Consider the following 24,549-nt stretch of genomic DNA (forward strand, 5'->3'; position numbering starts at 1 on the left):
TTCCAGACTAGGGCTTAGCCCTCATGAGATCGTGTTCGGCCGCCCAGCCAACGTCTGGGGTGTGCCAAGGCCCAAGAGACTAGGCGAAATAGAACACCCTGTACTGCTTAACTATTTGCACGAATTGACAACTAAATTGCATGTTTTACACCAACAGGTCCACAGCTCCTCTCCACCGGCGTCCGACGATCCAGGCCACGCCATTGAACCTGGCTCCTGGGTCCTAGTCCGAAACTTCAGGCGAACCAAGAACGAGGAGCCTCGCTGGACCGGACCTTTCCAGGTCCTGCTATCTACCCGCTCTGCAGTACGTGTCCACGGAAAAAAACATTGGGTGCACGGCGCCCACTGTAAACGGGTCCCGCTGCCCCTTCCATATGACCGGTGGGTCCAGGAGGGAATTGCTGACTCTGAGACCGAGTCCGTGCCACGCTTTGCACCCTTCAGCGATGCACGATTGAAAGGAACTGATACCGAAAAGGAGAGTGATCATATTCTGCAAGGATGCGTGCCACAGTCAATGCAGTTGGACATTACAGAACCTGAAACATTGTTTGAAGACCACACCGTACCTGGGAAACAACGGTATAATCTAAGGTCAGGAAACACGAACTAATAAAAGCAAGCTTATAAGGTTTCCCCCCCCCAGAACTATTTTTGATTTTACAGCTCTATCGCCCAGGGAACTTGCTCATTTTTGATTTTCGAACCGCCATCCGGTTCTGCTGCTAGGGTCGCGGTTGATAGTCTGGGGAGTGCAGCTGGAGACGTTTAGGTCAACGGTTCTGGTCGGTCTGAGGGAATTACCCCAGACTGAACAGAAAGCACTCCTTGGCAGAATCAATCTCCCACCGCGGGCAGCAACTAGAGGATGGAGTTTCCAGGGGTAGAGAGACCTGCTAGATCCGCGAACTTTAAAAGGAAAATATGCACTGTGATGGCCAGAAAAAGATTCTTGATAACCTGTATTTTAATGTTGTGTAGCATAATGATGTTCTTGATTAGCTATGCTTTATTCACATTTCAAGTTACCTTTGTAGATAACACTCAGCCCACACCTCCTCCTACTGTTCCTCCACACTCCTTTCACCCTCTACCTGAACACGAGTCTGCCAGAAGACTAGAATTTGTAAATAACTCATTCATCCAGCTCCTACACCAGCACCAGTCTATAATGAACACCTCGAACTGTTGGATATGTGGACTTATGCCGCACACAACAGATAAGGGCATCCCTTACTTTGTCCTGCCATTCAGTTACTATGGTTCTCTGTGGGCTTTCCAGACAATGTTCCTGTTTGCCATAGAACCATATCCACCGCGTACCACAGGGAGCAATTCCAGCAACAAGGCACTAGTGGCAGGAATAAGGAATATGAGCAGGGATATCGACACGTACCGAACGATTCCCAAAGACGAATTTACCCCGTACAGTAGATGGAACATCACTCAGTATGGAATTTCCTTGAGTAAGAGCCAGAAAACAAAGAAATCCTCCCCGGTTTGGATAGTACCCCACCGAAGTCACCTATGTCTGCAAGGTATTGGCAGGGATCCCAAAGCACAGTTGGGGAAGAGCGTATGCACGGAAACCTACGTGTTTGCCTCCTGAACTTCCCCTCCATTCTTAGCGGCTACGGGTACATACTTCATCTGCCATGACAAAGCATACACCTGGTTGCCCCCTGACTTCTCGGGCACATGTTTTATCTCGTTTCTGCTGCCACCCGCCTACACGGCCGGGGCAGATTACCATCGGACAAGGACAGTTAGGGGTGTCGTGAGTCAAGACGACACTACGGGTCAAGAGTTTGGAGACTTCGCAAAGGGTTTTCTGCCGTTTTGGGGGCCTATGGTGAACGGCAGGAACATTCGCCAGTTAACGAGGGTAGTTGAATCCGCCGTGACAGAAACGGCCGGTGCCCTTAGTAACCTGACAGCTGAGCTTCAGTCGGACAGACTTATGACTCTTCAGAATCGGGTTGCCCTAGATGTCATACTTGCAGACCGTGGTGGTGTATGTAGAGTGATCCAATCCAGTTGCTGCATTTTCATCCCTGATAATGCTCCGACAGTGTACCAGGCCATCTCCAAACTACATAAAATCTCTGATTCCCTTCACGTGGAAAAAGGGGATTGGTCCCTGCTAGGGTGGTTCTGGGAACTGATCTCTGCCTGGGGATGGAAAACTCTGATCTTCATTGGGATAATCTTAGCCATTCTGTTTATGTTCTGCCTGTTTGTGCAGTGCGCTCCTGCAATATGTGGCCTCTGTGCTACTCCATGTGTAAGGAAGCCTGTGTCAAGGGACGAATTGAGCAACAGAATGATGCTACAGCAGCATCTTCATGAATTTATTAATACAGACTTGGTCTCAGATTAGCATGAGTTATTGCCTAATATGAGGGCAAAAGGAGGGTCTGTGGTTCCGAAATTCTGGACCCTTCTGTAATGTGGTACCGAGGCCTAACCCTCATGTCACAAAATGTCATCGTACCATGACGAATTTGGTGTCGGCAGACCGGTAATGATCAGGACATTATCCCTATGCATTTGCGTTGTGATTGAGTGATGCTAACACCCTTAAATCGTGATTTCCGTTCCGAACCCTCGGACTCCATTTTGTGAACGGCATCCATCTTATGGCTTGCCCTCATATAGTCAATTGATTGAGGCCGAGCTTGATCTGAAAGGACACGTCCACCTTAGCTGACTTCCCCATGACCTGGCCGAAGCTGACTCCACTGCCTCCAGCCAAACCTGTTTGGGCAGCTCCTCGCCCAGTGGCCGAGTAAGATAGCATCAATGCACAACATGCCATAAACCATTCACTACATACAGACCATGTTTTCTGCACACATACACCTGTCCATGTTCCTTGTTTATGGCCAGTTTTACGACGAGGAGGTGCCTGATTTTATTGGGGTTTCATCGATATCTGATGGTAGTTCTGGGCCGGGCTGGGCCATCTATCACAAACTGGACATCTAAAATATGGGTTGGCCGACATGACTGTGCTTTTTGCCTTATTTTGGAAATATGTATATGACCGTATTGTAAACTGAAGAATTCTTGCCTGCAGCTGTTATTTCTGTATATAAGGAGAAGGCTGGTTCTGTAAAAACGAACAGTCTCCTGAGAACTTACGACCCGTGCTGTTGTAATTCTAGGACGCTTGTTACTTGGTTACAGCCAATAAAACTCGATCTCTGACTTCACCTAGAAGACTCTTGGTTTCTGTGGTCCGGAACAGGGAGAACTCAGAGGTCTTCGGGTGTTATCCCCTGGCACCACCGGGTTCCTAAAAACCCGGCACCTCAGGATAGGTATGGGTTTTGGGGTACAGGGGTATTTTTAGGGTTCAGGGCTAGGTTTGAGTTTTGGGGGATAGGGGTATTTTTAGGGTTCAGGGGTAGGTTTGGGGTACAGGGGTATTTTAAGGATTCAGGGCTATGTTTGGGTTTTGGGGTACAGGGGTATTTTCAGGGTTCAGGGCTAGGTTTGGGTTTTGGGGTACAGGGGTATTTTAGGGTTCAGGTCTAGGTTTGGGTTTTGGGGTACAGGGGTATTTTTAGGGTTCAGGGGAAGTTTTGGGTTTTGGGGTACAGCGGTATTTGTAGGGTTCAGGGCTAGGTTTGGGGTACAGGGGTATTTTTAGGGTTCAGGGGTAGGTTTGGGTTTTGAGGTACAGGGGTATTTATAGGGTTCAGGCCTAGGTTTGGGTTTTGGGGTACAGGGGTATTTTTAGGGTTTAGGGATAGGTTTGGGTTTGGGGTACAGGGTATATTTATAGGGTTAAGATGGGCTAGTGTTTAAGGGTGTTGGGGTATTTTAAGGAGTAAGGGTGGGTTATGATTATGGGGTGCAGGGGTATTTAAAGGGAGCAGGGTGGGAGTAGCACACAATATGAGACATGGCGTGAAGGGCGGTACGTACCACACGCCCCCAGCGTTTGTCACACCCCCAGCACACGCCCATAGCACAACGCAGACACGCCCACAAGGGACTACTTTGCTGGCACGGTTCTTTTACCTTTTAAATGTATATGGTGGGCGTCTGCATAGCCTATGTCCTTCTGCTGCAACTGCCCTTTTCAACGCTGTATTGGGTGTTGTGATTGGTGCTGTGGTTTCCTGAGATTACCCGCCTCAAAGGTTTGGGCTCTCTCTTTATTATATTAGTATAGATTGATGTTTCGTCTATTACATGCAAAAATGAAAGTATTTCCTCTATTTTAAGTAAGTATGATTCTCTTTTCGAGGACCGAATAGGATGTGTAAAAGGTTTTGTACATAAGATAAAACTCAAAAAAGATGCTGTGCCAGTTAGACATAAAGTCAGGTCTTTACCTTTAACAGTCAAGGATGATTTGAAATTATTACTAGACAAACTTGTCAGTGAAGAAGTTATTGAACCAGCAGATTCCGCTGAATGGATTTCGGTAATTGTATTAATTTTAAAAAAAAGTGGAGAATTCCGCTTGTGCGCTGATCTAAGATCGCTTAACAAAAACATTTTGGTGGATTGTTTTCCCCTGCCCAAGCAGGAGCCTAGTTTCACGGGTGATACCCCCTGTGGGTTTAATGTTTTTCCTGTACCTGAGGGAATGGTGTTCCTGTCCCTGAATTGGTTGATTAGTGCCTGAAGCCTATCCAAGGAACTGATTTATTGTCCCTAATGAAATAGTAAAGAATTCCTATGGGTAGTTACTGAAGTGGTCCTCACTTACTGAAAGGGTTATTTCTAATTCATAAATTGCTTTATTCCAGCCTTGTGAAAAGTGCTACACTTGCTGTTGAACTGCTTATCTTTGCAATTAGGAGCTGTTTAACCCCTAGTTAATGACATGCTGATTCCTACCGCAATGAAATGTTTATTGCTAGGTAATGCAATGTTTTGAATGTTTTAAAAGGAAATTACTTGTAGGTGCTGACTAGGAGCAAGAATGAAGCCAGGCTTATAGTTATTGAATATTTATTTATTTGTATATTTATGGCTGATTGATGACAAATATGCTCTTTTAAGGAAATGTGAATGGAGTTAATGCTACCTTGATTACTTGATTACTCCGAACAAACTATCAACGTGACCTTATTTTAGATAGAAGTACCTTGTTTAATCCATTTCACTGGTGTGGTCTCAGTCATTGTGTGTGGTACCTGTCTCAGTGGTTGCGAGTGCTGTATGGTCACTTTACACCTAAGCTTTCGGGTGCCTTACCTGCTCTTGCCAGGCTACCCCCGGGGAACTGGTGACCCCAGTTCTTACACAGGCCATTCACAGGATTCCATACTACAAGGCCTCCTCCACACCGTGCCACAGGGGAGGTACAGCCTACTGCCACAGTGCTCACCAGCGTTTACCCCTGGACCTGCCTCCAAGCCCAAAAAGGCACTGGTCTACCTGTCAGTCACCACCGGCAGGCCGCTCTCACTCTCCGGCCCGCAGCTTGAGGCCCAGGAGCCAGACCGAACTCACATCGGTCGCGCCACCGACCCGGTCGCCAGCCGGTACGCTCATTGCGGGTCACGGCCCTTCAGCACCCCGCTGGAGGTCCTTGCAGCGGTCAGCTTCTCACTCCTATGCGTCCCCCCAGTACATCCCTGCTGCCGCCATAGATAGTCTCGCTCAGTTGGCTTGCCCAGCCCCAGTACGCTCAGGATCACTGGGCCCACAGCGACGTGTACATTCCAGGCCTTGCTGTCACGGATTCATAGCTCAGATTCCAATAGCTGAATTTAGTCCCTGTCCTATCTGGGTTACAAGCAAGTTTCCAGCATCCAGAGCCTCAGATGCCACACGATCAAGCAGGATTGATTAAATGGCTGGCAGGAGCTCCAGGAGGAGCGACTACACGGCCATCTCGCTTGGCCACGCCCCAATAAAGAGAGGTTTTATGTCAGTGGGTTTCAGCCACTGGTCGGTTAAATTGCCATCCATACTTTGCTTCCAACCACCACAGCAAACAGCTTTGAGTAATGATCAGCTTACTTTACACATTGGCTCCTTTCACTTTAAGTGGCACATTGTTCACATCCATCTAAAAATGGCAATTTTCTCTTCAATGATAAACCTGGTTACTAGTGTGCATTTTAATTTTAGAATGTTATACTAATTTAAAATAGTGGCTATTTAAATGGCCTGCACTTCAGGTATCTAGTTAGATGATGATTTATTATTTTTTTGCCCCATTTTCAAAGTTACAAAGTAGGTAGGTGACACTGCAACGTTGCAGCAGCCTTCCATTTGGATATTGATTATATGGTGGTTATTTCTTTCCTCCTTCACAAATAACAATAAATTGCATTGCACAACTGAAAGGATTATCTAAAAAAAAAAATCATAAGTAAAAAGGCCACTTCAATGTATTTTTTTTTTTATTTAAAATATTGAATGCAAGCATAAAGCAGCCATCGTCAGGAGGACAAACTTTCTTTCCTTTTTGTAAAGTATTCTTACAATTCAAAATAAAAAATAATAATTCACCATCGCAGTTGACTAGTTTGCAAAAGTCAGACCTATTTTCATTGCCAATTCTTGTTTTCATTCTGCACCATTGCAAGAATGTACAAAAATTAACACGAGCTGTGCAACACCTATTTTTAAAATTCTTTACAGAACTTCAATGACTCTGGCATCCCTTTATAGCCAAAAAATTTTGCAAACATACCAACGGAAACAATGTTAAAATACAATCCTTGAAAATGAACAATAAAAAAATCACCATGTCTGAAAGTCTCAAATAACTACATATTATTATCGAATTAAGCAACATTTATTAAAAGTTTAAAATTATTTAAACATAAAACATTCACGAACACCCCTATTCCATGATGAGATTGCCACCTAGTCATGTTGTCTATTTTTATAGCCTATATTTTATTAAAACTGAAGCAAGATTATTTTTGCTAACCATAAATAAGTGCGGTTTTTGTGTGAAGCAGATTCTGCACGGAAACGCTTCAATGTGCTCCGAAATTGGTTGATTAAAGAACTTGTATATAGTGAAACAAAGTAGTGGCAGTGGAACACACAGTGTAGGCAAGTGGGGATGCTGAGGTTTGAGCCCAGGTTTCCTTACTGTAAATTGTGCAGTCCAGCCATTGTAGACACATCCTTCAATGGTTTGTGTTCGGTTATTTCATGGATTAGCCTTAGTACTTGGCATTCAATAAGAAAATCTTAGCACACCTTACATCAAACTGACACTATAAAGACACACTATATACACAAAAATGAATATGCTGATAGTCATAAGATTTAAAGGTGTGCTTCACACGCTTCCTAAATGTAAGGGAAAGCACCTGACTTATCGAACAGAGCGATTTAAGAAAGGCTCATAACCTTAATGGGCGCACATATGTAATTGACAAATAAAGAAAACAAAGATTACCGCCCTTCAAGGAAACAAATGCGTTGCAGCATTGCTTCAGAGAATCCCATTATTCCAATGTTTAATCTTCAAACACCACTCCACTCTAAAATCTGAGGGGGGATATTGTCCAATACGCCCCCTCCACTCCAAAATCTGGGGTGACTATATACTGCCCCCGAACTACCCAGTCCTTGGTTCCTGTAGTGTCCTCCGGCCAGGTAGCGGTGCAGTCTACCCGCGCTCAGAAGTCTTACGCTAGCCCTGGCGCGTGTCGTCACGCGCTGGCTATAAAATGAAGGGGCGTGGCTCGGACAATCGGGACCATACGGTAAACCACACAAGCCATGTCCTTTGATCATTACAGCCGCAGCGCTAATTAGATCCGCGTGCATCGAACATCACTGGCGACGAGGCGGAAGAGAGCCCAAGTGCAGTAATCAGTGGGCTTTGATCTCTGTAGTGGTTGAGAGCTGTGATCCAGGCCCTGGAACCACGGAGGAGCCGATTGCCCTGTGCAGGCCTGTGGTGTGCCCCTGACACGTCTGCTGCATCCAGTGAGGGCCCTGCAGCCCCTGTGAGTGTCTGAAAGGACTGGGGGCTATCTCTGTACATCCTGCCAGAGCCCACGCATGTGTATGCCCCAGAAGCCTGGAAGGGGAGGACATCACATTGAGGCCTAGCACCCACAGGCCACAGAGGAGGAACCTGACTGCGCCTTCGTCACCCTCGGCCTGGCGGCCACCTCCACACCCAGGAGGTAGGCAGTGCACGTGCCGCGAGGAGTGACTGCGTCTGCGCCAAGATGCCGTCAATCTCGCCATGGAGCCCTTTGTGGTGTATGGCGCCCCCTCATCCCTTGCCCTGCGTTGGAGGGACTGGACTGACCATCTCCGAATTTAATTTGAAGGGGTATAGCCCGGGACAGGCGCAGAGCCCTACTCCTTCATCTAGGAGGCATCTACAAAACCCTTGTGGAGGCCACACCCAAAACATATGTGACACTGTTCAACGCCCTAATTGCGCACTTCGAGCCGATGGCGAACAGGGACTACGAAAGATTCATCTTTCGCTAGGCCAAACAAGAGGCAGAGGAGTTGTTAGACGCATTCCACTGGCGTTTGAAAGAACTAGCCAGCACGTGCGGATTTCGAGATGAACAGGAAGAAATCCGAGGTCAGATAATACAAGGGTGCTACTCGTCTAAACTCAGAGTGAACATCCTTCAGGAGGACGGCAAGTCTTTAGCGGACATCCTCACCCTGGGCCGGTCAAAAGAACTGTTGCAAGCCAAAGCGTTCCACATGGAGGTAGCCCTCCACCAACCCATCAAGACAGAACAAGTCAACGCAGTGGAAAAGGTGAACGTGGTGAGGCCCAAAGCGCGCCAAAACTCAGGGAAAAGGCAGCAAGACAAGAAAAAGGAATGCAGCTACTGTGGAGGCACGCCCCATCGCCTGCAAGACTGCCCAGCGAGAGGGAAGAAGTGCAGTGCTTGCGGGTGGATGAACCACTTCGCGGAGGTATGCCGGTCTGCAAAATCACGGAAAGAAGCAGCACAGACAGTGGCTGAAGCACAAACCTTTAAAATAAGACGGCAAAACGGACGTATCCACCAAAGACTTCCACAGGGGTAGGCTGGCTCCCATCTTGATGTTTATCTTCAGCCGGCACTTTGTGCAGCAGAACCCCAATTCATTCTAACATTCCTCTCTCTCTTTTTTTCTGTTGTAGATTAGCTCAACTCTAACCCCCAGCCGGCGGCCCCCGCACCGACCAGAATCCTACTTGGATTTTTTCCCCATCCTGGAAAAGGTACCCCGGAAATAATTCCCCGTGTCGTCACTATGCGTTTCTTCCTTAAGCCAGGACGATACTTGCAGCTAGTGTTTAATTAAACTGTCCATTCCCACGTTTCAGGTATACTCATCTTATACGGGTAGCAAATAAGGTCAGCATCGAAGGCCCTAGATGGTATCCCCCTGTTGTTGTGAAGGTACGCATTCATAAATTGTGATCCTATACCGTGCCTTTCCACTCTAAGGCTAAACCAGCCCCGGACAAGATAAGTATATTGATTTGCCTTTTCTTCCACCTCAGGGATACTCATCTTTATTTATCCCGCTACGTATATTCGGGGACAGGATTCCTTCCATCTCTGATATTTATCCAAGGAAACGCGATCTCTCGCTGGCACTACCTAATTGTCAACCACTTGGTTCATCATACGCCAGCCCCATCCATTACCAGTAGGTAAAATTCTATACAGTACCACGGTTACCTTAGACTAAAGGAGGTGTCCTCCATTAATATTTCCATCTACGCTGTAAAGTGTTTTTCCTATACTTTTTCTTCTCTCATCTAAAATGTTTATATATTGATGTAGTACCCCTACTGTATAATTATTGTCTCTGGGCCTAGTCTGATCGGTACAAACTGTTAGTCATGATCTGTTTGAGTATCTACGCATTCTTGTTTTATTGTGCCTTGAACCCAAGCAAGTATGTTTCCTAACATATATGTTTTTAATATGTTCCCCTATACAGAAGTTCTATACATATGTGGTTCCTTCGTCTCTACCCCACTTTGCCCTGATGAAGGTGTTGCCCCGGACGGGGCCACACACCGAAACGCGCGTTGGCGTCTGCTCCCATTTAGGAACCCACTGAACCAACCCGGACATTTGATCAACAGTCCCCCTGTCACCTAAAACCATCTCTGCCTAGTGTTGTAGGATGTATGATGTGTGAATGTTCTTTGTATGAATGTTAAGGGTATGTCAGTATGAAGTTAGAACCACCATTTAATTGTTGTCAAGATGTTTATTTATTCTGATGCCAAATTATTTATATTTACATACAAATACAATGAATTCATAGAAATAAAAAATAAATTTTGATAAAATCAAACTTGTTATATGATTTGCTTGGGTTCAGGACAAGTTTTATAATACTAAGGACCTCTCCAAGGCCATTGATTAAAACTACTGCGGGCAGGTCCCCTCCCGGTGTTTGATTGTTACTTTCCCCATCGACCTGCCTAAATTGATGTGGGGTCCCCCTCTGATTTGAAGTGGCTGAAGCACACGACAGTGAGGACATGGACAATGGCGTGGAAGACTACCCAGTCCACTATGTAGGCGCAGAATCAAGATCCACCACCAGGACGTTAGAGCCACCATAGACACTGGGGCCTCGATCGAACGAATGGCTGCCAATGTGTTCAATCAACTAAGTACACGCCCGCCGTTACTTGAAGCAAGGATCGGGGTATTTGGATACAGACAGAAGACACCCATCCCGCTCCTGGGATGTTTCAAGACTGAGCTGCGACACCAAGACCTCAAGATCCCCACCACAGTGTACGTGACCAAGGAAGGAAGCGGAATGCTGATAAGCGGACAATCAGCAGAAGAGCTGAAGCTAATATAATTCGCCAAGGTGGTACAAGAGGAGGAACTGGAGGCCATCATGGAGGAGTTCGAAGATGTCTTCAAAGGCATTGGATGCGAGGGAAAGAAGTCTCTCTCCACATTGACCCGTCAGTCCAACCCGTGGCGCTGAGGCACAGGTGCATTGCATTCCATTTGCAGAAGAAGGTCGAAGAAGAGCTAGAAACATTGGAGAAGCAAGGGATTATCGAGAAGGTCAGTGAACCCACCCCATGGGTGTATCCGATCGTGGTGGCCCGGAAACCGAAACAGCCAGGGCAGGTCCGCATCTGCGTTGACATGTGCCTCCCAAACGCCGCGGTGAAAAGGGAACGTCACCTAACCCCCACCATCGACGACATCCTGGGAGAAATCAACGACGCAAAGTGGTTTTCGAAGATGGACCTATGGTCCGGCTATCACCAACTGCCACTACACCCGGACTCTCAAAACATCACCGCCTTCTCCAAGCACGTTGGTCTCAGGAGATACTGATGCCTCAACTTCAGGATCTTGAGTGCCACGGAGGTGTTCCAAAACACTATCTGTGAAGTCCTCAGTGGGCTCCCAGGGTTCTTGAACGTAAGCGATGATCTACTAATATACGCATCGACAATGGAAGATCTCCACCGTAGACTTTGCGTGGTTCTCCAGAGGACCAAAGATTCCAGACTGACCCTACACAAAGAAAAGTACCAGTTCTTAAAGAACAAGATCAGCTTCTTTGGCTACACGTTCTCCGACAAAGGAGTGGCCCCAGACCCCGACAAGGTGCGGGACGTCCAGGAAGCCCCAGCACCCTCGAACATCTCGGAAATGAGGAGCTTCCTAGGGATGATGAACTTCTGCGGGCAGTTTGTTCCGGACTTATCCAACCTCACAAAGCCCCTCAGGGAACTGACAAAATCCACCACCACGTGGCAGTGGGTCCCCGAACAGGAACAAGCCTTCAAGGACACCAAAGCAGCCCTGTTGGCAGACACAACATTGTCATACTTCGACCCGGTCCGATCCACCAACGTCGCTGTTGACGCCAGCCCATATGGGCTAGGAGCCTTGATCACGCAGTTATAAGGAAATGGAGAGTGGGCCACGATCGCATATGTGAGCTGCTCCCTGACAGACATGGAACAGAGATAATCGCAAATAGAACGAGAAGTGATCGCCATCCACTGGTCCTGTCAGCACTTCCAAGTCTACGTGTTCGGCCACCCATTCACAGTGTCCACCGACCATAAACTCCTCATTCCCCTGTTTAAGGGTCAGCATCCAAGCCTCCCCAGATGATTGAAAAATGGATCCTTCAGCTGCAGGGGTATGACTATCGGGTAGAATACAAGCCAGGCTCATCCAATCCGGTGGACTACCTATCGAGACATCCTAGGGCCGCCACCAAAGCGGAGAAGAGGATGCAGAAGACACTGAGGAATATGTTCGGCTTGTATCGGAAAGAGCCCAACCACTTCCCATGAGTATTGCAACCATTGTAGAAGCCACCCTGATTGATGAATGCCTGCAGCTGGCCATAATAGCGGTCCAATCGAATGACTGGTGCCCCATTCAGCCCACCCCAACTAGACGGACACCGCAAGCAAAGACCGTCCTGGAGTCAATTGTGTGAGTCAAGGATGAACTTTTGGTCGACAGCAGAGGTTGTCTACTCAGAGTCCCCTGACTGGTGATCCCATCAAGCCTTGCTCAACAAGCTGTGGACCTTGCACACAGGGGACATCAGGGCATGGTAAAAAGAAAGAGTCGGCTGATGGCCAAGGTGTGGTTCCCGGGGAAGGACCCACTGGTTGAACAAACAGTCAGAACGTGCTCATGGTGCCAAGCATCAGGCCAACCAGATCGGCCTAACCCCGTCATCACTGAAGAAAACCCCCAACGGCCATGAGAATGCATGAATGTTGACTTCGGACACCTCCCAGATGGACGCTATGCCCTGGTGATCATCGATGACTACACTAAATACCCCGAGGTCAAGATTGTAGGGAGTCAGACAGCCATGGAAATGATTACAAAACTCTAGAAAACCATCACAACCCATGGAATATTCGAAGTGGTGAAAACAGACAACCGCCCACCTTTCCATGGACAAGAATTTGCAGACTATCTCAAGGCCTTGGGAATTCAACACTGGAAAGTGACCCTGCGTTAGCCCCAAGCAAACGGGAAAGTAGAGAGGTTCATGCGCACTCTCAACAAATTAATACACATCGCACATGCGGATGAATCACCACTCGAGAGAGCCATATACAGTTTTCTGAGAGAGTACCGTCTGACACCCCATCTCACGACCGAGCCAGCTCCGGGGCCGGCAAGCATGGGCCGAGTAGTGCAAGACACCATCCTGCATCACCCAAGCTGGACCCCATCTCAGATTGACGCCGGAAGGGTTCTAGCCAACAGGACCAGTTCCAATGACCAAGCCAGCGCCGACCGACGACCCGGAATGTCGGTCATTCAATTAGGGGACAGACTCTACGTCAAGGACAGGTACCCCGGGAGCAAGTTCTGGCTTCCGTTCGAACATCAGCCAGGGACAGTCATCCGCCGAACCGGCACCATGATAACAGCCAGAAGAGGAACAGAGGAAATCACACGCAACATCTCTTTCTTCAAAAGGGTACACGCCGGAACTCTGGACCAGCCGCTATCAGACAACCTGGATGCCAGGTCACGTCAACTGCCAGAGGAGGAAAGACCAGATGGTGACCAAGGGATGATCCCCGCGGAAAATCTGGACATGTCTTACCACAGCAGCCCTTTGCTGTCTGGAACGCCAGACAGAGCCCTGCCAAGTTCCCCAGCTCGATCTTCAGAGGGTGGGGTCTTGCAGGAGATGACCCCATCATTGCCATCCTCACGGGGAGAACATTCCAGATATGGCCTGAGAAGCAATCCGGCTCCATCCTCCCACCTAGCAGCGTTCATGGTGTGATGAGCCAAGGACTGGAATTTCATAGTAACTGGTAACAGATTTACGTATTCGATGTTTTATTTTTTTGTTTAATAAAGGTTGGAAGGAATGTAGTGTCCTTTGGGCGGGTAGCCATGCAGTCTACCCACGCTCGGAGGTCTTGAGCTAGCGCTGGCGCGTGTCGTCACGTGCCGGCTATAAAATAAAGGGGCGTGGTCCGGCTCGGACAGTCGGGACCATGCGGTAAACCACACAAGCCGTGTCCTTTGATCATTGCGGCCGCAGCGCTAATTAGATACGTGCGCGTCGCACATCACAGTTCCTTCGCCCATGGTTATCCAAGCCTTATTCCTATTTATTGGTGTAAAATGCTAAAATCAGAAGTATTATATCATGCACTGATCTCAGTACCACATTGGGATTTCAATCCTGGATTAAGTGCCCCACTTTAATCTGGTTGGTAGGATGACCCCAGAACTATTGATGTTTGACTTCCTTTGTGACGTGTACTTAATTATGTATTTTGAGGTTTTGAAAACGCTAGCGTGCATCATTAAAAATGACATCACTTTATATTTTGAGTCGATGATGGAATCACAGAAAACTACATTAAATGACATGGTTCTTCGGTTAACAGATGGCTCCATGTCACCAGGACACAACTTCTGTAGTCCTGGAGACTGCTTTTGCAAATTATTGTTTTCAGGTGTGTTACCCACTTGATCCAATTGAACTGAAAAAACTAAGACTCCCAAAATGCCCTAATGTGTTCAAAGAAATTACAGCACTGGACACAGGGCTTTATTTGTGATGAAAAAACTGGGGGTTCTCTCAAAAGGGTGTGGCCGATGTAATTAAGGGTATGGCTTAAAAACATGTAAGCTAAAAATCTGTGCTTAGCATAGTGTGCTGCCGACTGGTATTTTCCTGTTTCTGTCTTTGCATCTAGATATAGAATACAAGTACCATTAAAATGCTCACTCTCTAAAGTGATCCCTGGCAACAAGCTCTGTGTCTTTTAAATGTCCAAAATAAATTAATACCACGCCATAGTACAGAACTACAGCTTGGAGGAGCGCCATGAAAAGTTGCCTTGTGATGGCATATTATATATTTACCTATATGCAGGGCCCAACTGGGAATACAAACCAGCCCTGGAAATTAAGTCGGACCGGGTGGGGTTTGCTGGTGGGAAACACTGCTGCGCATTTGTTACAGAAGGCCGATATTGCAGCACTGCTGCAAAACCGGCACCCACCAGTCCAAAACCGTCCCCTACCCTTCTTGCCCACCGGGAAAACGCCAGGTTCCCAGGTCCTGCCTATATGCTTCTTTTTTAAATCATCATGAACACGATGCATTTTGCCTTACCTAAATAAAATGGACATTATTATTGTCATGCATTTTCTTGTGTGTCAATTCTATCCTTCCATATTGATGGTCACAAATATTCACATATATTTCTCAGTCTGTTATTAGTCATTTTTTTTTGAGGGGGGGGTTTCTGTAATTTTTTATTGAAAAGAAAAGTTTTGTATATACAAGGTGCAGTATACAGGGGTACAGTCACCAAAAGAGCGCCCCGCGGGGGTGGGTAGAGACATAGCGAAAGGTCGCAACGACATTCTGGGCTGGTGGGGTTACATATTGTTTAAATTGTACCACGCTGGCATGCGCAAGGCCTTGCCCCTTCCCTTCTCTGGCCACTTCAATGTTAGTTTCAGCATTTCCACCAGCAAAAACTATTTTGTAGGGCATTTTCTTTCTAGTTTAACTAACTATTGTTGCGTGTTTGCAAAAAACCTCATTTTTTATGTTATTGAATTTAGTATAATTATACTAAGGCGTTCTACATTCATATTTATTTTCCAGTCATTTCACTATGTACACAAATGAGTTCCTAGTTGTTGCAACCGAAATAAACCTCCCTTCACTATATCAGCACGTATTTTGAGCGTTGCCTGTTTTATATTTTCATACTGATACCGGGAGGCAGCGGGCAGACCCTCAGACGGGCACTGACAGCTTTTTATATAGACATCCGTGAGGGTGAGGGCAAAATTGGAAAGCCCGGTAGGAACCCCTCTTTGCACTAGGGTGACCAACCGTCCGTAAATTTCACGGACAGTCCGTAATTTCGGACGTCTGTCCGTTGTCCATGAAGGATTCTTTAACGGACGTCATTTGTCCGTAATTTTAACTGGTCGCACAACCGGCACAGCTGGCCCCCACCTCCCTTCTTGACTGCAATGCTGCTGAGGTCGGGTGTAACAGACTCCGAGGCAGTACAAAAGCTCAGATACTCATCAGCATTGGCGAGACACAGTGGGATGGCAACCCTCACACCTTCAGCCCTTGATGAGCTGTTAAGAGGTGCTTGAAGGTGACAGAGGGAGGGGCGGCAGCTTCAGGAGCAGGGGCATCTATTCAGATGCAAACAGCACTGAATGCGTCTTGTATCTGCAATTGGTGTGAGACATTCCCTTTCTGCCCAGGGTTCCAAACATCCTAGAACCTGCCCTGATTACACCGAGGCAGCACGTGGTTCACTTCACAGAGCTTAATTACTGTCACTAAATTGTAAACAAACCTCCATTCTTCAAACATGCAGTCTATATTGTAATAAAATAGAGAAATGGCACAATCGCACCCACACTGATTAACAAAGTATGGAGGACAATCAGTTAAATCAGTTCTCTTGGAGTATCTCCTTTCAGTACTGTACATCAGTGTGGGGGGAGGGGGGCAAAACTAACATTTTGGAAACAGAGCCTGTCTTCTCATTGTCTTGTCCAGGAGGGGGTGAGGAGCCCTCCCCCACCCTGGAAGAGACCAAGATGATACTAGAATACTGCATACCCACCCCTGTGTCCACCCTGGTGGATCCTGTTCCCCCTCCAGTGATGGCTCTTGTCCCCCCATGTGGTGGCTCCTGTCCCCCTTCCCCCCCCCCCCCGTCTGTGATGGCTCCTGTCCCCTCCTGTAGTGGATCCTGTCTCTGCCCTGGGTGGCTTCTGTCCCAGTCCTGGAATGGCTCCTGCAGCGAGGGTGAAGTTCTTGGCGGGCCTCCTCTCAAAAAGGCTCAGCTCAAAATTAATATGAAAAGGTGAGCGAGTGACTAAGTGAAGGGATGGCTGGATGAATTAGTGAAAGGGTGAATGGATGAATGAAAGATTGAATAGATGGATAATGGGAGGGGATGGATGGATTGATGAGTGAGTGGAAGGATGGAAGAGAGAAAACGGAAATAGCTGTATGTATGGGCGGAAGGGTAGCTGGATGGGTAAAAGGGTGGATGGATGAGTGAAAGGATGGATGAGTGAAAAGGTGGAAGATGAGTGAGTGGGTGAATGGATGAGTGAAATGGTGGATGGATTGATGAATTGATAAGTGCAAGGGCGAATGGATGGACGGATGAGTGAAAGGGTGGATGTAAGGATGGATGAGTGAGTGAAAGGGAAGGTAGATGGACAAAATGATGAATAGACCAGTGAAGGAGTGAAAGGATAAATGGATGAGAGAAAGGATGGAAGAGTGATATGGTCAATGGATGGATTCATGAGTGGATGAGTAGATGGATGGATGGGAGGATGGATGGATGGAAGGAGGGTGGGTGGATGGATGGATGGAAGGAAGGAAGGATTGCTAAGTGAAAGAGTCGATGGAGAGAGAAAGGGAGGATGATGGATGACTGAAAGGGTGGATGGGTGGAAGGATCAGTGACTGGGTGGATGGATGAGTAAGTGAAACGATGGCTGGATGGGTGAAAGGGTAAATCGCTGGATGGGTGACTGAAGGGATGGATCGGTAGAAGAGTGGATGGATGAGTGTACAGATGGATAGGGTGAAAGGGCGGATGGATGGATAATGGATGGATGAGTGAAATGAAAGATGGAAGTATACATGATGGATAGGTTTGCAAATGGCTGAATATGTCTAGATATGGCTGGGCTTACTTAGTACAATTGAGACCTCTGATGTGTCTGTAAAACTTATCCAATTGTCCTGAAGTTTTGTCCTGAATTTTGACCTCCTGTCCTGAATTTGTGTCCTGAATTTTGACCCTTTGTCCTGAATTTTTACACTCACCGTCCTGAATTTGCACCAATGCCAGTTGGTCACCATACTTTGTACCTGCTTTTCAGAACTGTGGGTGCTGAGTACCGGTAGGACCCGGTCTACTTTAAGCACTGGCTGGACATATGATATGTCAGTTATCTGATAACCCAGCTAGGGGCATAAAGCAGAATAAATGATCATATGTCTTGTAGCCTGGATGGCAGAAAACGCTTTCACGAGAAATAAACGATATTGTATAAATCAGTAACTTGAAGGCACCGTACCCAGCTCAATGTTAACACATCTCATTATTTAACAGTGCTCTGAGATGCACAGTGTGTGGTAATTTAGTGACTGGCTCAGGAACATGCTTTGCACATCACTTCTTGGTTTCCAAAGAACTGTAATAAATAACACTTGCAGTACAAATTAGACCATCTTTGTGGCCACCTCAACACTTCGTTCACCTCTTTGTAAAGGTCTAAACAAAATCGGTGCTCAAATGGAACCCTAAACTCACAATCGTTCAGTACCTGTTGCTTGATGTTGATAAGAGCCAGCAATCACTTCTTATAAATATTGCATTCCTGCCGATAAGTGCTGGTGCGCTCCCTTTTAATGTAAGGGGTGCACTGGCAGTAACTGGAAACATTCCATTGGTCCCAAGCAAGAACATTACGTCATAGTGCCCGGCGCGTCACCAAATGGAGACGCGCTACAGTGACCCACCTGCTGATGTAGTTGACGACCCGGAACTCGTGGCCCTCCATGCGGAAGCTTCCGTTGGAGAACAGGTTGTAGCCCCCGCAGCCGAGGTGGCAGCTCACCAGGCTGTCCGGCTGCTCCTCGGGCCGCAGCTGTAGGTACTCGGGCTGCATGGCGAGCAGCTGCTTGAGGGGCAGCAGGGCCAGCTCGCAGTTGCAGGTGGTGAGCGTGCGCAAGTCCCCGGAACCGACGGAGACGAAGCTCCGCAGCGGCGGCCTGGCCATCCCAGCCCCGTCCGCAGCAGACATCCAGCCCTGCCGCCAAGCCGAGGGACGGAAACCGCGACAGCCCCGGGACCAGGACGGGCAGCGCGGCGTGACACACCTACAGATATGAGCAAAAATTCAAGTGATGTGGATTCCTCCCTGGTTTGCTGCGTATTTGTTCAGTTCACTTTTCAATTAGTTGCACTCGCTTTCCGAAATGCTGGGTTACTCAAAGTACACGGATTGCGAGGGGATTACTCATATTCAGGTCACGCCCTCTGGAGCCACTCCCGAGGAGGGAAAAAATAAGCAGTGCCGAAATAGGTTTAGCTGCCTGGAAAAATGAGTGCATACTCGGCCCTTCCCTTCAGCCGCCGTTGACTGGTAGAGTCAGATTTCACAGAAACCCGGCTGGCCAAGGATGCCAGAGGCGGAAGTTCACGTGGTTTTTTTTTTATCACCAGACGGCTGCCTAGCCATCAAATGCACCTGCACCAGGGGCTGTTCCTCTTTTTCTAAGGGCAGTGTTAGTAGGTGGTGTTCACTAAACTTGCTTAAGCACCACTCTTGGGGGGGCACCAAAGGGATATTTTGAGTTATAAAATGCCTGTTATGTAGACGTTTGCTTGAGTTGTAAAGAGGTAACTGTCATAGATTAAAGTAAAACAATGCTGACACAATTATCAAATCAACATTTTTATGTAAAAGGGAGTGTAAGGGAGTTGATATTTGTTGTTACCAGACTTATGGGGAGGAACGGCGTTTCAAATATTTCCAAAACCATATTCACAGATTATTATAGGTGAGACATATTTTCCTAGGAAGATGGACCAATACAGCTTTTTTTTGTTTGTGTTTTTTAGATTTATTTCTATATGCCTTCCAAAGATCATAACCTAACCTTTGATTTATTCTGGTTTACTTCCTGTTTGTTGTCAAGGTTGTAAGAATGTGGATTATTTAAAGCTCTCTGCAGACCAATAAAAGTTTGGGGTCTCCAACCTTTTGTGTAAGAAGAGCTGCATATGTTCAACAAAACCCATCACGAGCTACTAACATTATCTAGTTTTAATAGTAACCACATAAGACAAGATTACATCAGTAGTCACCTTACGCAAGACTATGAGACGTCATCATTTCAGTGCAGTGGGAAGGGTTGCCAGAAGTAATGTAAAAAAGGTTCTGTCAATTTGGAATGCTTCAATGTCAGTAATGCATGCCAACCACAGCTGCAGTGCCCCTTGCGTAAAAGTAAGAATGTTAGTAATAATTCCGCTCACATGATTTATCACTCAAAAATCAGATTTAAATATATTTTCAAAATTCAGCCATTTTTCTCCTAATATCAGTTTATGACTTCCAAAAAGGCACACATTTTCGTCTTGCATTGTACAGTTTAGTCATACATATAATACTTCAACCACAAAAATGATTTCAGTTTAGTAGTCTTGGCTGCACAAAGGAGAACTACTTTCAGGTAGCTGGAAAGTTACTAGTGGCTCTCGAGCTACTCGTTGGAGAAGCAATTTGATCAAGAATAACAATGTCAGCATACTGTAGGGTTTGCAGCCATTGGTTTATGAGTCTTGGTTGAATTGTTCTGGCCCTAAGTAATAATGTACCTATGCTCGATTTAAAACATTAAAACTCTTACCAACTTTGATTCTCACACAGTTGTATGAGTAGAAAGAGATTATGACCTCAACAAAGGAGCTTGGGGTTCCCTATATGACAGTTTTTCCACAAAACTTTCTACACAATGTGGCCAGGAATTTGATGAAACAATAAAAAAGAAGGCCGCCTGATGAGCCAGATATGAAAGAGCCATATAATTATCAACTGTACTACAGCAGGGTCTGAAACTTGTTTGAAAAAAGCAATTCTGTGCTTAATCTCAAACAAAGCTTTATAGCCAATATCGAGGAGTGCGAAGAGATAATAGGAGGCCGGATCTGAAATGTTGTCCTTTCTAAAGAGAGGAAAAAGAACAATTGATGGACAGAACGCTGAAACAATGTTGAGCATCCATCCGCAGTACAGAGATCAGAGCATAAATCCATTGTGTTTTTGCATACCATACCATTCCACTTTAGACCCATTCTATAAGCAAATCAGTCTTGACCCTGTTCCACATGGGAACAGTCCAGCCCGAACTGCCAGGCCAGGTCCTACCTAGACTGGAAACAAGCATCCTGGGTCCGGTTTCAGCGTATCACTACTCATCAGCCAGGCTATTTTGTCTCCGGAGGCATGGCGAGCACAGGACCCACATCTGGGCATACCTTTCGCAGATAAGCCGACAAATACAAAAAGAACAATTGATTGGCGGAATGCTGAAACAATGTCTAACATTCCCTCCGGTACAGAGATATGGGCCTAAATCCACCGGTTTTTGCACAACATCCAAACTGAGGTTGCATAGTGAATAAGAGAATGATGGATTTAACTCCGATCTCTTGACTGGGGGGTGAATGTTTAATTTCTTCAGCATTCTGTCCATCATCTGTTGGCACAGCATTTTTAATTCGGGCTGGACTGTTCCCGTGAGGAGCAGGGTCATGACAGATTTGCATATGGCTGGATCAAAACTGGAGTGGCGTAGTGAGCAAAAGAATGATATTTTACCTCCGATCTCTTGACTGGAGGTGACTGTCTGATTAATTCAGCATTCCATCCGTCATCTGTTGCTGCAACATTTTTCACTCTAAGTGAAAAGATTTATGGTAGTCAAAAAGATTTATGGTAGTCATCTAGAGTTAGAAATCTTTGTGGCCCCAGCCTCAGAACCTCCTGTTATGCCAGTTAGGTTTCACCTGGGGGAAGTTGTTAAAGCAATTGAAGACTCTGCAGGGCGAAAGGCACCAGGACCAGATGGGGTTCCCTCAGACATGTATAAGGCTAACCCATTGTACTGGGCTAACATCCTGACCAATGTTTTTAATACCTCGGCCTGTGTAGGATTCCCCAAATCCTGGTCTCGGTCAACCATAATCCCGGTGTTTAAGAAGGGCCAAAGGGCTGACCCAGATGTTATAGGCCCATATCCCTGCTAGATTCCTCTATTAAAATTCTGGGGAAGGTTATTCTAGCAAGGATAACAGGGTGGGTCTCTGACAATAACATACTGTCAGATGCACAATATGGCTTTAGAGCGGGGAGGAGCACGGAGGACCAATGTCTGAACCTACACTTGATAATAGCTAAATACACTAGGGCGGTCGGGGGCTCCATTTATTTGGGCTTCATGGACTTGTCCACAGCCTTTGATCTAGTCAATAGGTCAAAGCTGTGGACAATGCTCCTGGATCTGGGACTTGATTGGTCCCTTGTGTACTTTCTGGCCGAGTTGCATAAAGATTTGAATGCCTCAATCAGGATGGCGAATGAGGGGAAATGTACGTCCAGTTTTAAGTCCGGTAGAGGGGTGCGCCAGGGATGCATCTTGGCCCCCATGCTGTTTACGCTATAAATAAACTCGCTGGAGGAAAACCTGCTAACAGCGACTCTGGACATTCCACGTATGGGAGGTACACCGGATCCGGTGCTCCTATACGCGGATGACGCTGTCCTGTTGGCAAGGACACCCTTGGGCCTGCAAAGATTACTGGACTCGTTTGGGGATTTTATGAGAAGCCTGGATCTGGTAGTAAATAATGGCAAATCGCATGTTATGTCATTGGGGCTGTCAAAAAATAAAGTTAAGACCTTCTCCTGTGGTAGCGAAGAAATCACCAGAGTGAAGGTATTTACCTATTTGGGAGTAGTTTTTGATGACAAGGGTTTATGGTCCCCTCAGCTTTCATTAAAGGTAAACTCGGTGAGAAATTCTTCAGCTGCAGTGCTAGGTTTTGCTAAACGGTTGGGGGGGAAAACCCTTTGAGGCGATTTTAACAATTTACAACTCTTACCAACTTTGATTCTCACACAGGTGTATGAGTAGAAAGAGATTATGACCTCAACAAAGGAGCTTGGGGTTCCCTATATGACAGTTTTTCCACAAAACTTTCTACACAATGTGGCCAGGAATTTGATGAAACAATAAAAAAGAAGGCCGCCTGATGAGCCAGATATGAAAGAGCTATATAATTATCAACTGTACTACAGCAGGGTCTGAAACTTGTTTGAAAAAAGCAATTCTGTGCTTAATCTCAAACAAAGCTTTATAGCCAATATCGAGGAGTGCGAAGAGATAATAGGAGGCCGGATCTGAAATGTTGTCCTTTCTAAAGAGAGGAAAAAGAACAATTGATGGACAGAACGCTGAAACAATGTTGAGCATCCATCCGCAGTACAGAGATCAGGGCCTAAATCCATTGTGTTTTTGCACACCATACCATTCCACTTTAGACCCATTCTATAAGCAAATCAGTCTTGACCCTGTTCCACATGGGAACAGTCCAGCCCGAACTGCCAGGCCAGGTCCTACCTAGACTGGAAACAAGCATCCTGGGTCCGGTTTCAGCGTATCACTACTCATCAGCCAGGCTATTTTGACTCCAGAGGCATGGCGAGCACCGGACCCACATCTGGGCATACCTTTCGCAGATAAGCCGACAAATGCAAAAAGAACAATTGATTGGCGGAATGCTGAAACAATGTCTAACATTCACTCCGGTACAGAGATATGGGCCTAAATCCACCGGTTTTTGCACAACATCCAAACTGAGGTTGCGTAGTGAATAAGAGAATGATGGATTTAACTCCGATCTCTTGACTGGGGGGTGAATGTTTAATTTCTTCAGCATTCTGTCCATCATCTGTTGGCACAGCATTTTTAATTCGGGCTGGACTGTTCTCGTGAGGAGCAAGGTCATGACAGATTTGCATATGGCTGGATCAAAACTGGAGTGGCGTAGTGAGCAAAAGAATGATATTTTAACTCCGATCTCTTGACTGGAGGTGACTGTCTGATTAATTCAGCATTCCATCCGTCATCTGTTGCTGCAACATTTTTCATCCTTAGTGGGATGTGTATGCCTAGACATGGGTCCTTTTGATTGCAGTGCCACTGGATTCAATCTAGCCTGACTGATGAGGGGTGATACCCCGTAACCAGTCCCAGGATGCTTGTTTCCTGTCCAGGGCGGGCCCAGCTTTGCAATTCGGGCTGGACTTTTCCCATGAGGAGCAGGGTCAAGACTGATTTGCATATGGCTGGGACCAAAATGTGATAGTGTAGTGAGCAAAAGAACAATGGATTTAACCCAGATCTCTCAACTGGTAGTGAATGTTCGATTTATTCAGCATTACATCCATCATCTGTTGCCGCAGCACTTTTTTCGCCTTAAGTGGGATGGGTATGCCCAGACGTGGGCCCCTTGTCGCTGGGCCTCTGGCTTCAAACCATCTGACTTATGAGGGGCCATACCCTGAAGCCGGTACCACAAATCTTGTTTGCGGTCCAGGATGGACCTGGCTTGGCAGATCGGGCTGGACTGTTCCCATGAGGGGCAGGGTCAAGACTGATTTGCATATGGCTGGGACCAAAATGGGGTAGTGTAGTGAGCAAAAGAACGATGGATTTAACCCATGTCTCTGGGAGTGAATGTTCGATTGATTCAGCATTCCATCCATCAACTTTTGCCACATCACTTTTTACGCCCTAAGCGGGATGGGTATGCCCAGACATGGATTCCTTGCTCACTGTGCCACTTTATTCAAGCTAGCCTTACTGATGAGGGGTGATACCCCGAAACCGGTCCCAGGATGCTTGTTTCCGGTTCAGGGAAGACCCAGCTTGGCAGTTCGGGCTGGACTGTTCCCATGAGAAGCAGGGTCAAGACTGATGGGCATA

General features: G+C 46.7%; 1 protein-coding gene across 1 annotated transcript in view; it reads right to left on the reverse strand.

The window, feature by feature from the left end:
• Positions 1–19,748, reverse strand: part of MEDAG (mesenteric estrogen dependent adipogenesis) — a 161,150-nt gene extending 141,402 nt beyond the window's left edge. Inside the window, exon 1 of the mRNA XM_086935141.1 lies at positions 18,514–19,748. Within this exon, the coding sequence (XP_086791267.1) occupies positions 18,514–18,797 (284 nt within the window). The 5' untranslated portion in view covers positions 18,798–19,748. The remainder of the gene's footprint in view (positions 1–18,513) is intronic.
• Positions 19,749–24,549: the final 4,801 nt, after the last annotated feature.

The sequence above is a fragment of the Lissotriton vulgaris genome, chromosome 8 (assembly GCF_964263255.1).
Source record: "Lissotriton vulgaris chromosome 8, aLisVul1.2, whole genome shotgun sequence".
Taxonomy (NCBI): domain Eukaryota; kingdom Metazoa; phylum Chordata; class Amphibia; order Caudata; family Salamandridae; genus Lissotriton; species Lissotriton vulgaris.